The following is a 13,943-nucleotide window of genomic DNA, read 5'->3' on the forward strand; positions in this document are numbered from 1 at the left end:
TTGCTCTGTAAGGGTCTTCTTGCTCTGTCACAAGGTTCTCGTCGCAAGTATGATGGTCTTGACCATCATCCTGGCCGCTCGCACTAGCTGTGGGTGGTCACCCACAGCTATGCGAGCGGCCAGGAGGCCGCTCTAAAAATACAATAGGCTGTCACTGATTCAGAGCGAGCGCTCTGAAAGAGCGTCCGGCTCTGAATCAGACTCTCTGTCCCCAGGACTTGGTAAAGGACCCTTTTTTCTTCTTCCTCTCCACAAACCGTTTGTACTTAGAAGAGTCCTTACACAAATTCCTCTTTGTCTCTCCAAATTTTGAGGAAACATTTCACTGTACCCTAGACCACTGGAAGTGAAACTGACCAGAGGGCTGGTAACTCTGGTAACACAGGATGCAGACCTGTGCATTGAATGAAAAAGGGAGAGTAACCCGTTGCCTCATGGAACAGATTATTGTGTGCAAATTCAGCCCACTGCAACAAGGATACCCAATCATCTTGATTGGCTGAAACATACAATCGAGCAAACTTCTCCAGATCCTGATTTACTCGCTTTGTCTAAACATAGTTTTGAGGATGATAGGCTGATGAGAAAGTCAAATGAACTCCAAAGCATTTACATAGTGACCTCCACAATTTTAATGGAAATTGTACCCCACGGTCAAGACAATATCCTTGGGGAACCCGTGCAGCCTGAAAATTTCTTTTATGAATGATTCTTCCAGTTTTGGAACAGAGGGTAGACCTTTTAATGGGACGAAATGAGCACCCTTGGAAAATCTGTCCATCATGGTATTGAACCCTTGGCAAGATGGTAGATCAGTGACAAAGTCCATGGATCTATGGGACTAAGGATGATCAGGCACTGGTAATGGACATAGAGACCCAGGGGGGAGGGGGAGGTGGAACCTTGTGTTGTGCACAGGTAGTACAAGCTGCCACAAAGTCTTTGACATCACAACATACTTTCAGCCACCAATAATTCCTGAGAATTAACTCTAGTGTTTTTCTCACGCCTGCATGACTGATGAAGCGTGATGAATGAGCCCACCGAAGTAACTTAAACTGGAGTTTGGGTGCTATGAATGTTTTTCTTGGCGGAATATTGACCTTGTTGGTAACTGTCACAAAGCAAGCAGGGTTCAGAATGGGCTTGTCTTCCCTTACTTCCTCCGCTTCAGCAGAACTGAATGCTCGGGACAAGGCATCGGCTTTGATGTTTTTATTCCCCGGGCGGTAGGTAATCACCAGATTTAACCGATCAAAAAATAATGACCATCTGGATTGCTGGTAGTATGAGTGAGCTGTTTTGAGCTACGTCAGGTTCTTATGAGCTTTATAGACTGTCATCGGAAATTTAGCTCCCTCCAACAAGTACAACTTGATGGCTAATAGTTCTTTACCCCCGATGGCATAATTCTTCTCTGGAGAACTTACGAGAAAAGAATCCACAGGAATACCACTTGCCTTCTTCATCCCTCTGCGACAGCACTGCCCCAACGCCAATCGTGGTGGAGGAGGTGTCCACCTCCAGGAAAAAAGGTTGCTCACAATTTGGTTGTCTCAGAATGGGTGCTGAAATAAAACACCACTTTAGAAGGATGACAGCTTCCTCTGCATCAGGAGGCCACACCTGGGTATCCTAACCCTTTTTGGTAAGAGCAGTGATGGGAGCTGCAGTGGCTGAGTAGTTCCTGAACTGGCGATAGAAGTTGCAAAAACCCAGGAAGCATTGTATTACTTTCAGCCCATTTGTATGAGGCCAGTTGACAATGGCAGCGAGTTTCTCTGGATCCATCCAAAAGCACGAACCCAAAATTATGTACCCCAGAAATGTCAGTTCCTTTTGCTCGAAGGAGCATTTCTCTAGCTTGCAGAAAATCAGGTTGGCTCGGAGTCATGACAGAACTTCTCATATACGTGTTGCCGATGTCTCACTATAGATCTTCAGAGAATATCAAGATGTCGTCCAGATATACCACCACAAATATTATAGCAGGTCCCGGAAGATATGATTCATGTATACCAAGTATTCGTAATGACTTTCACGAATGTATTAAAGGCTGTCTTCTACTCATCCTTAGATCGCATTCTGATTAGAAAGTAGGCCCCGTAAAGCTCTAACTTGGTGAAAATCTTTGCCCCTTTTATCCGATCGAAGAGCTCCGAGATCAGGGGTAGGGGAAACTTGTCCTTGATGGTAATGGCGTTTAGGGTCTGGTAATCAATGCATGGCCTCAGATTTCCAACTTTCTTCTTAACAAAGAATAGGCTAGCTTCGGCAGGTGATTGGGACTCCCTGATGACCCGCGTTACAAATTCTCTTTAATGTATTCTGTCTGCCTGGGACTCATGAAGGGAGAAAGGGAAGACTCTTCCACTAGGAGGCATTTTCCAAGTTAGCAAGTGTATAGCGCAGTCACACTCCCAATGAGCGGGAAGAATCTCAGCACCCTTTTTACTCAATACATCCCTGAAGGACTGGTATGGAGATGGAAGCAGATCTTCTGGAGAAATGACCAAACTCCGGATGACCCGATGTGGAGGTTTGACAGATGACAAACATGACCTATGGCATTGAGAACCCCATGACAGGATTTGAGATTCACTCCAATCTAAAATGAGAGCATGCTTGCAAAGCCAAGGAAGACCCAGGATAACTGGACTCTCAGCTGACGGTAGTACTGTATTTAGAACAAAATTAACTCCTTATGAAGAGCACTAATTTGCATGGTGACTTCTGAAGTCCTGGAGTGGATGGTAGCCATAGAAAGTACCTGTAATGGCACACTAGGAATTCCTAACTCCTGAACTTTCTTGGCTGTAATGAAGTTGCTATTGGCACCCAAGTATAAAAAGGCCTTAAGAATTTCAGAGGGTTTCTCTAGGACCAGAGTCACATCGATGGTAAGCTGGGAGGAAGCATTTTCTTTCGGAATGTGTTGAAATGCACCTAATCTGACCACCCCTCGATGAGTTAGGCCTTCTCGTTTCCCGGACATTTTGAACAGCCAGAGAGAAGATGACCTGGTTCGCCACAGTACAGACACAGCTTATTCTTGAATCTCCGTTCCCTTTCTGTGGCAGGAAGATGTGACTTCCCGATCTGCATGGCTCTTTTGGAGACTCAAATGGAGCTGTGAAACGCAGAGCAAGCTTGAAGCTGGAATGCCGAGACTGTTCTCTCTCGCTCTCTCTCTCTCGCTCTCTCTCTCTCGCTCTCTCTCGCTCTCTCTCTCTCGCTCTCTCTCGCTCTCTCTCTCGCTCTCTTTCTCTTTCTCTCTTTCTCTCTCTTTCTCTTTCTCTCTCTCTCTATTTCTCTCTCTCTCTCTCTCTCTCTATTTCTCTCTCTCTCTCTCTCTCTCTCTCTCTATTTCTCTCTCTCTCTCTCTCTCTCTCTCTCTCTCTCTCTCTCTCTCTCTCTCTTTTTCTCTCTCTCTCTCTCGTGCTTTCTCTCTGTGGGCGAAGATCTACCCAGATACACAAGGAAATCTGGTCATGCAGAGATGTTGGCAATTCTTTCTTAATTTGCTCTGACAGACCTTGCATAAATAGAGCTTCCAAGCTTCGTCGAGTCAAGGGTTCGGAATTGCACAGCATATTGTCCTGCAGATTGGTTGCCTTGCTTCACCTGCAGATTAGTCAACCCTGTGGAAGATACTCACCAAGGGTCATCAAAGACCTTCCGGAAGGCTGTTAGGAAATCAGTGCTATTATTAACCAGGGGGTCATTTCTTTCCCATAACTGAGAAGCCCAAGCCAACGCCTGTCCGGACAGCAATGAGATAACATAGGCCACCTTCGTTCTCTCGGTAGGGATATTCGCCACCGGGATCTCTAACTGAATCGAACACTGATTCAGAAATCCTCGACAGTGGAAGCTCCTGCAGCTTGAATGGTCACCATAGGAGGTGGAGCTGGTTGTACCAGAGGTGGCTGAGTGACACCAACTCTTTGCATTAGTGTTTGTAAGCAATGCATAATCTGGGACTGCAGAGCTAATTAGCCTTCTGTAGGAGATTTCTGTGAAATCTCATGCGTTAGGTTATTAGCACATAGCAACAATTCATAAAATTATGCAGAAATTGCTATTCCTACATAATTTTATGGAAAAAAAAAACGCGTGATACATAGGCCCCTATAACAAAACCCTCAGAGCTGTCACTCAGGTACGGAAGTTAACACACAAGAAGATTGTACTTACCTGCCATCCTCAGGTTTCTCCGTGTCGCTTCTGAGTGGCTGCCAGCAGGACTCCATCACCTTCAGCAGAAGAGGAGAATGAAGGTAAGTGGTAAAAAGGGCAGAAGTGGAAGAAAAGGAGTGGCAGGAGAAAGTGCAGGGCAAGAGGAACAGTGGTTTGTGAAGGGCACAGGGGAAAAGTGGTTGGTGAGAGTAAATGGTAAAAGTATGTGGGGGGGAACAGATATATAAGGAGAGATAAATAAAAAGAAAGGCCAGGCAGACAAGAGGATGATAAGAGACACACATGGGTCTGGGGCGACATGGATACATATATTGGGGACTGGATCAGCATGGTAATATACATACAGGGGGAGCATATAAACATAAACACTGGGGTTTGTGGGGAGGGGTGTGATGACATAAACACGGGGGCTTGGTGGGGACATGGTGACACACACATTGGGGCCTGGGGTTGGTATGGTGACATACACACTGAGTCTTGGCAGGGAGACATGGTGACACACACTGGGTCTATGGGGGCAAGGTGATGCACATACTGGGGCCTTGGGAGGGAATGGTGACACACTTACACTGGGTTCTGTGGGGACATGGTGACACACATGCTGATGCTTTGAGGTTTGGTGACACACATGCTGAGGGGGGGCAATGGTGACACACACTAGAGCCTGTGGAAGACATGGCAGCATACATTCTTGGGGAATTACATATACTTTAGCCTGGAGAGGGAAGGGAAATAGCTGTACAGTGACTTAGTATAGGAAGCTGGGGCAGAGCAACAATGCAGAGACTGTAACACTCACTGGAGAAGGAGATCATCACAGGGAGCGCAGAATGTATAGAGGAGGAGCTGCACACCCCTTTGGAAATGAAGACCAGGGTCAGTATACAGTAGTTGTGGGTCCTGAGTGGGGTGCTTTCATTGGCACCACCATCTCTCCCTCATTGTTGGTTGTTCCACAGCTGCATTTGGGTAAGATGAGAGGTGGACGGGGCAATCCATCACTGCCAGAGCCTGCCTCTACTCTGTCTGCAACCGCAGCTTCTGTTCTGCCCACATCATGCCCCTACATGCAGGCACTGATCACCAAGCTGTCAATTCCTTGGGTGATCAGCTGCATCTTGTCTCTTCCCCCACAGCTGACAGGCGGGCAGCTGTACATACGGAAACTAAAGGGCATACAGTTTGGGAACCGCTGGAGTAACAAGAATCTGTAGTTTATAGGACTCATAACACTGTTCCCAAGGAAAAATAGAGACTGTACTGTAAAATAATAGATTTTTGTGGTAACATTTACAGTGCATGAACCATAGTACCCCACCTAAGAGTGGGTGTGCTGCAATCATGTCAACAATACAGTCTATTGGGAACAGGAGAGTATCTCCGGCATTGAGAAGGGCACTTTTTAGATCAAAACTTAATTGTGACACTTCTGCTATGCAAAAGTAGACTTTTACTCTCCAAAAATGGGAGCCTAGCAATACAGGACTGGTAAAGGTAGTGTCAGCACAATATAAAATATAAGTGGTCAAATACCCTCTTACCCAAACATTAAATATGAGCTGCAATCAAAAGCCGCTGTCCCAAGGGCCCTCCAAATGAACTTTATAGCAAAAGCCCAAATACAAGGTGACACTCAGGTCAATAATGCACCAGACAACAGGGATATATCAATTCCAACGAAACGCTGGATCCCTAATTACAATGTATTCACATTGAAATGGAATTTATATATCTCTGCCATGTGGTGTAGTATTGACCTGTGCTGCCTTGCAGGCGCATCTAAGGTTGAGGAAAATAACTATAATAGCATACAGACAGACTCCCCTCATACTACAGTGGTTGTTACACTAGTTGAAATTGCAAAAACCTACCAGTACTGAAGCCAAAGGATTATATAATGTTATAATTAGGGATGTGCAGGCTCGGATTAGTTCAGTTTTTCCTGCCAAATTCAGGTTTTGGGTTTTTTTTCCCGCCAAGAGGCAAAACGTTATCTTTCATGGACAAACATCATCTTTCATGGAATTTTGACCATGAAAGATGATGTTTTGTCTCTTTCTGAGACCCGATTTTAGGCTGGAAAAATCAGAATTTGGTGGGAAAATCCGAACTAATCCGAGCCTGCAAATCCCTAGTTCTCGCTTGTTCTCATAATCTTTTAATGTAAATTGTTGTAATTTCAAAAAAATTAGTTATTTGCTTGACTTGTCCAAAATAGTAGAGTTACGGAGTAAGGTTAGTATAGCTGCAATAAAATATACTCTGCTTAAAATAAGTAACTGTATCTGTGGTAAACTGGTTAACTGATATTGATGTACGCCCAAAAATGTCACTGGGTATGTGTAAAATTGTACGTGTTTTATCTTGTAATATATAACTGTATACCTTGGAAGAGTTATTTGCTATCTTTGAACTTTCGGTCAAATTGCCAAATTTAAGGGTGACTTTCCAATTTCATAGTAACTGTAATAAAAATAAAGTTGACTCTTCCTTCGTGTATCATTTACTGTGTCTGGGTTGGTAACTCTGCCTCTCTGCTGTGTGGTGAAAGAAATAACTATCCAGCATGTGAGGAACAGAGGGCCTGATTCAGACCCGGACGCAATGCTGCGCTCGCACGCTATGGCCAATTGTCTCCCGTCTGCGCACGCATATGCAGCAAAATGCGCAAGCCAGTCATAGTGATCAGGAAGCGATCGCTTGGATAACACAGAAGGCCCGCTAGTTTGACTGACAGAATGTGCCGTTTGTGGGTGGTGACAGGGAAAGGTCCTGGAAAACGGGGGAGTGGTGGTGTGAACGCAGGCTTGTCTGAGCGGCAAACAGAGTTTTATGGGCGTCCATAATTACAAGGCTGCGTCATTGTACACGTCACCTGGTTTATTTTTTGACTGAAGCACTCGAGGTGCTTGCGGTAGGGTAGGGTCTACCACAAGCACTGCGTATGCCTCCGATGGTTCCGATGTTACCGATTTGTTTTATACACTTCCTGGAGATGACGTGCTTAACGAAGGGCAAGTGGGCATCATTACACTGGCTTGTGAAGACATTGCTGCCGCACGCTAAGACTTGGAGGGCATCCTTATGTCTTGCTGTGCAATCGTGGGATTTGCATACTCTGCCCCCTGGCGGCTGCTTGCGAGCACAGCGTTGCGTCCGGGTCTGAATCGCCCCCAGAGTTTGATCACTCTCTATCACTCCTAGTGGAAGAACACTGTGACTAGTCATAGCAATTGTTTCAGGGTTGCTACAAATAAGATTGATATCACATACCTTCAATCTGGGACACCTATGATTTGCACAGGTTCTGTGGCTGTTTAAAACCAGGTGAAATCCAGGCTTGAATTTAGCCAGCCTCAGAACCTCAGAAATACTTGTGCGTCCCGGATTAAAGGGATATTATGGCAAGCCTAATTATATGTAATGAAATGTATTCTGATATATACATTTAATCTCTGTGCAGTTTGTGTGATCTCTTAAATCTACATATCACTTGATCTCTATGATCCAATTACTGACACCCAATTTAACTGCGTATTAGATAGGCAACTTGTGGCACTCCAAAGCTGGCCACACATCTAAAGATTTATCTGTCCATCCAGCCAACTAGTTGATTGGTTGGAATGAAAATCTGGTAAGGGATGAAAGCAAATGACAATCAGCAATTTGCTCCCAAACGCCGGAAAATGGCCAAAAACTGTTGTGTGAACAAATTGTTTAAATCAAACATTTAACAAACTTGTCTGACGGCCATTTTCATCTGTTTTCTGGCATTTAGGAGCAAATTGCTGATCATCAGTTACTCCCATACGTTACCAGATTTTCATTCCAACCAATCAACTAGTTGGCTGGTTGGACAGATAATCTTTAGATGTGTGGCCACCTTAACTCTCCAACAGATCAAAGCACCAGCCTGGTTTTGCTAACAATATTATCAATGTGTTAATCTAGTGGTTGATGTACATACCATAGTGATCTTGTTGATTTTTATTTCAGCGTGTCTGCCTTGGATTCCTAAACTATTTCCGATCCATAGAGAGAACGCTGACAATTGACACCTGCGGCCTCCATAGTAATTCTGGTAGCCTGGTGCGCAGCACAGGTGAAGAAACCTGCTGGATAAATGCTGCTCAGGGAGGGTCTGGTATGTCAGGAGGACTTGGGTCTCATCAGTATATGCACCAAACTCCTGCTGATTGTAAGGTATTATTCAGCAGAGATGTACCTGCATATCTGTGTTTTTGTCTCTGTATTTGTATCATATCTGTTAGTATAGGTGTGCGCAGGGTCTTCTTGAGGAGTGTTCCCACATAGCCACACACTCCAACACACCCTCTCACCTATTTCTGGGGATGTGACGCCACTGGATTGGAGCTGCTGCCAATGTCACTGTCTGTGCCGCACATTCTCCAAGTTCATGGCCAGGATCAGTGTCCCGGTATATAGAGTACAGATTTGGGTTGTGGCTGCCCGAGTGGTGTGTGGGTGCACATCATGCATGCCTCATGCGTACACATAGGGCATATTCTCATCTGCAGACAAAATATGGAATCCCTATATAATTTCTGTGGACAAAGCAGAGGAAACACACTTTCACACACAGATGTTTATGGCCACTTGTGACTAGCAGTTGTTATTGTAGAGACCTCCCATGAATTTCACTCAATGGGGGAGATATATAAAATCTTGGAGAGATAAAGTGAAGAAGTTGTCCATATGATCCAAACAGCTTCTAAAGCTGCCCATCCACTTAACGATGCAGGGGACGACGGCACTATTACGACGCCGTTGTCTCCCGCGAGGTGAACTGCATACACTGAACGTTCGGACGTTTAGTGTATGCAGATCAATCATCCCCGAACATGGCAACCTGACCGTCATGTTTGGGCGATGATTGATGTTAAAAACGCCCAGCGCGCGCGCATCGCTGGTCGTTTTTAACCTTTTACTGCCTGATTTGCGGGCAGTAATCGTTCCATCGCTAAGTTTAATCGCCTAGTGGATGGGCAGCTTAACTGTCATGTTACAAGCTGTGCTAGAAAAATTAACCTTAGAAGCTGATTGGTAACTAAGGGCAACATCTCCACTTTATCTCTTATAAAGGTTTGATGTAGCTTCCCCAATTGTTTTTTAAATAACTTTGCTTGGAGATTATTCATGGCCATGGCTCATAGTTTGCCTAATTATTTTTGTGTTGGCTATTTATAAGGTTATTTGCGTGCAGGGATGTACAGTAACCAGTCATTTGTGGGCCTCATAGCAATATATGTAAAACTTTTATATAGAGACATGGGACAGACAAGAAGACAGGCCCTCCCCCTCAGCTGTAGAGGACAGGCCCCATAGCAGCTGCACCAATGGTAGTTACACCTTTGTTTGCAAGTACAGAACTCATGGAAAGCATTATATTTCCTATTATAGCTCAGAAGGTGGTCATGAATAGTTATGGACCGTGTAGACTGTCAGATCAGACAACAATCGGATATCGTTGTCTGATCGTCCTACATGTGCTGGATGTGCTGGATGATCGTTATCGAACATCCAGCACATGCACCGTTCCCCCAACTACTATAACGACCCTCGTCCCTATAGTAACCAGGCTGACCAGGTTGGCCTGCATGCATGGGCAATGGTTGATATCGATATCGACCATCCATGCCAGCGCATCGTTTTGTCATTTGAGGGGGCAAAAAAAGGACGCTTTAAACGATCAAACGATATCGTTATTGTTTAAATCATCCTTTAAATCTGACCGTGTGTATGCTATTAAACAGACCATCTGCAGAGTGGTATCGGTGTATGCTATTGTTGTAATCATGTATCACTACACTGTTCACAGAAATACATTCTGCCTCTCTCTGTTGTGTCATTTATCTCCACCACCAGGTACACAGTGCAAAGTTCATGGAGTTTTCAGAGGTTGAAAATCAAGATGACTACTACACAGTAGAAGATGGAATAGTCCACACTCAGGATCAGAAAGGAGCATTTATTATATACGATGCAGCACTTGAAGATCTAAATGAGTTACAAGATCAATTACTGCTTCTAACAACCCTGATCATAGAGAGGGAAAAAAGTAAGACATCACCCAAACCAGTGGTAGGTATCCTGTGGCACTCCAGCTGCTGTTGAACTACACATGCCATCATGCCCTGCTACAATTTGCTGTTGGGGCATGCTAAAACTGTGGCAGGGCATGCCGGGATGTGTAGCTCCACAGCAGCTGGAGGGCCACAAGCTGCCTTCTCCTGAACCAAACCATGGTGATATTTCCACATTGTCCTCCTGTAAATATAGAACTATGGGCCTGATTCATTAGGGATCACAACTGCATCAGCATACGCAGATCGGCCGATGGTGCGTACTGTGCATGAATACGCTTCGCAGTGCGTGTGTAAGTTAGCATTGCAATCTCACTGTGATGACTCACGCAGAAAGAAAGCCATTGCAGATGGAGGGACAGGAAGTCAGCGTTTCGGGGTGGTGACGGGGGAGTGGTTGGAGAATTGCAGACGTGCCAGTCCATTAAACGGCGTTACATGGGCGTGCATAAATTAGCCACTGCGATGGCATACGACGACAGTTGTAGTTTCTGAGACAGGTCAGGGCTGCTGTAATTGTGCATAAGAGGCTGATGTTACTGATTTATACGGAGGTCAGTGAGGTCTTACAGATATGAGATAGCGGTATTGGGAGTCTCTATGCTAGCTTTGCGATGCAATCATTTGCGTAATCGCAGCTGCGATCGCAATAGCGTTCTGTAGTGAAACAGGCTCTATAATCCAACTATTGTTCCTTGTTTATTGGCGGATGATTCATTGTTGTTGTTATTTTTTCACTTTACAAAATGATGAGTTGCCACAGTTACTACCGATGACCATAAATGATATTCGCATTCACACTGGCAGCCAGGAGGCTTTTCAGACATACTCAGTAGCATTTGTGTCAGCTGATTACTCCATTTACTCCATTACCTCAGTTTCTTTTTTTATTTGCGAATAAGGTACAAAAAGTCTGACATATACACTTCCCCATTTTTGTAACATTTTAGAACATGAAACATCTGTGTTTATTTAGGCCATAAATTCAATGCTTCCTTTTACATACCAATTAAAATGGTTACAGCAACCTATTGAATCTGGATTATGTAAAATTACACATCATGAATTAAAGATGTCGGGGAAAACAGAACACATGAAAGCCCTAACTCTGCTAAATTTGAACCTGAATTATTGATTATTATAATTTCTGCCCACAGAGTGCTCATTGGCCATTGGCCTCCAGTTTTATAGGACATTATTCACAATTCACTATTCAGTTTCACAGCCCATACTTTTTATATACATTTGATAATTTGCCATTTTTATCGGGTATCTTAATCAAACTGATGCAAGTAGTTCTATCATTGATCTGAAAGGTTTTAAGTCAAGTAAAAAGGAAGTGAGTGCTGTGGACCTCTCAGACTGGGCACATGTGAACGTGGATCGCTGCGCTCTGCTGCTTGACCTGTGGACTTGGGAATGCTCCCTATTAGAAAATAAACAACAGGTACTGTACTTGCTTCTTTCTCTAATGGCTATAGTGGCGCCCTCTTCCCTCATCTCCTCACCACTGCCATGGCCATGAACAGCATTAATCCCTTGGCTTCAGCCTGCGCTGCTTTTATGGGTAATATGACTACATAAGCAGTATCGTTTATACAGTATAGCATGTATCTACAATGTTTCCCACTGTAAGGTTTTTGCACTTATGTTTTTTGTTTACACCGTTTCTGCTTATGTACTTCGTAAGACCCTTGTGGCAATATATAAATAAAGGATAATAACAATATTGGTTCCAGAAAAATGTGATAAAGCTTCAAGAAGAGCTGTAGCTTCATGAAGTATTGTTCTCTGTCATGGTGCAAATAAGAAAATGAGTCACCATAGCTTCAACACAGAAACTGGCACCCGTGGCCTAAAGATTCGGGTCGGGTATGTAATACCGCCGGACGGAAGCCCGGTGGTTAAAATATAGAGGCTGGAAGGCCGGCAAATGAAGATCCCGATAGGGAAGTTGAGTAGGCTATGCCTACCCTTTCCCCCCCCCCCCCCCCCCCCAATCCTAACCCTTCCTTAGTGGTGCCTAACCCTAATCTCCCTCCAGGTGTGCCTAACCCTAACCCTCCCGGGGGGGTGCCTAGCCCTAAGTCCCCACGGGAGTCCCTAAACCTAACCCTCAACCCTGTGGCTTAGAGCTCCCGACGCCCAGCTTACCCACGTTCGGTGTGTCGGGCGTTGGGATTTCGACATGGGGCTAATGATAGGCTTCGGTATTTAGACACCTATCTTTAGTCCCATGCCGGGCTTTCAGTGTCGGGAAGTCGGCGGTCGGCATTTCAACAGCCAGCTTCCTTTCCACATCCCAAATATTCAATAAATAATGTACAAGGTGTATCATTTTATAGAGCTTTCCTTTTACCTCTGAGATGTATCCCTCATTTGCAAGTGTAACTTGTGCATTATTCGTGGTCTGGACTCTTAGTCCTACCCATCAGTGGCGTAACTATGGTTTTTGGAGCCCAGGGCGAGTTTAAGAATGGTACACACACACAAAAAGTGCGTGCGGCGTAGGTGCGCGCCAAAAAAAGGGTGTGGTCACATACCGAATGGGCGTGGCCACATGACGAATGTGGTGTGTCGACATGACACACCACCCATTTCTAGTCACTCTGGGAACATTCCTTTCCATTCCATATGCACCTTACCTATGCGGTGGTTTCTCACAATCTGGTACCTCTGAAGAGATGTATCCTCCCTGGGACGATGGCGTCTTCAGTCGGTATTCAATATTCATGTACTGTAGGTTACATCGTCTGGAAGATGCCTGTTTGTGTACGAATATTAACAAGGTCATCATCATACAACAGCGGTTCAACGAGACTCCTTCCCCCTGTGTAACTTCTTTCACCCTGCGTCTTCCAGCCACACAATCTCCCCCTTGTGTCGTCTCTCAGCCACACCATCACCTCCCTCCCTGCATCGTCTCTCAGCACACCATCACCTCCCTCCCTGCATCGTCTCTCAGCCACACCATCACCTCCCTCCCTGCATCGTCTCTCAGCCACACCATCACCTCCCTCCCTGCATCGTCTCTCAGCCACACCATCACCTCCCTCCCTGTATCGTCTCTCAGCCACACCATCACCTCCCCTCCCTGCATCATCTCTCAGCCACACCATCACCTCCCCTCCCTGCATCATCTCTCAGCCACACCATCACCTCCCTCCCTGCATCGTCTCTCAGCCACACCATCACCTCCCCTCCCTGCATCATCTCTCAGCCACACCATCACCTCCCTCCCTGCATCGTCTCTCAGCACGCCATCACCTCCCCCTGCGTAGTCTCACAGCCACACCATCACCTCCTCCCTGTCATCTCTCAGCCACACCATCCCTCCCCTCCGTGTCGTCTCTCAGCACATCATCACAGATACACACACACACTGACACAGACACACACAGTGATACAGATACACACACAGTGACACGCACACTGACACACATACACACACACTGACAGTGACACGCACACTGACACACATACACACACAGATACTGACACACATACACACACACCCTACACAGACAAACAGTGACATGCACACAGACACACAGTGACCTGCACACTGACACACATACACACACACTGACACAGATACACACAGTGACAGACACACAGTGACATGCACACTGACACATA

General features: G+C 45.4%; 1 protein-coding gene across 5 annotated transcripts in view; it reads left to right on the top strand.

Moving 5' to 3' along the window:
* The window catches only part of LOC148537665 (uncharacterized), a 259,972-nt gene that overhangs the window by 49,765 nt on the left and 196,264 nt on the right, over nt 1-13,943 (top strand). For all 5 annotated transcript variants that reach the window (XM_088460467.1, XM_088460468.1, XM_088460466.1 and 2 more), the window contains 3 exons: nt 8,197-8,403; nt 10,087-10,279; nt 11,621-11,751. In XM_088460467.1, the coding sequence (XP_088316593.1) occupies nt 8,197-8,403; nt 10,087-10,279; nt 11,621-11,751 (531 nt within the window). The remainder of the gene's footprint in view (nt 1-8,196; nt 8,404-10,086; nt 10,280-11,620; nt 11,752-13,943) is intronic.

The sequence above is a fragment of the Taudactylus pleione genome, unplaced genomic scaffold, assembly GCF_031769625.1.
Source record: "Taudactylus pleione unplaced genomic scaffold, aTauple2 ptg000046l, whole genome shotgun sequence".
NCBI classification, from domain to species: Eukaryota; Metazoa; Chordata; class Amphibia; order Anura; family Myobatrachidae; genus Taudactylus; species Taudactylus pleione.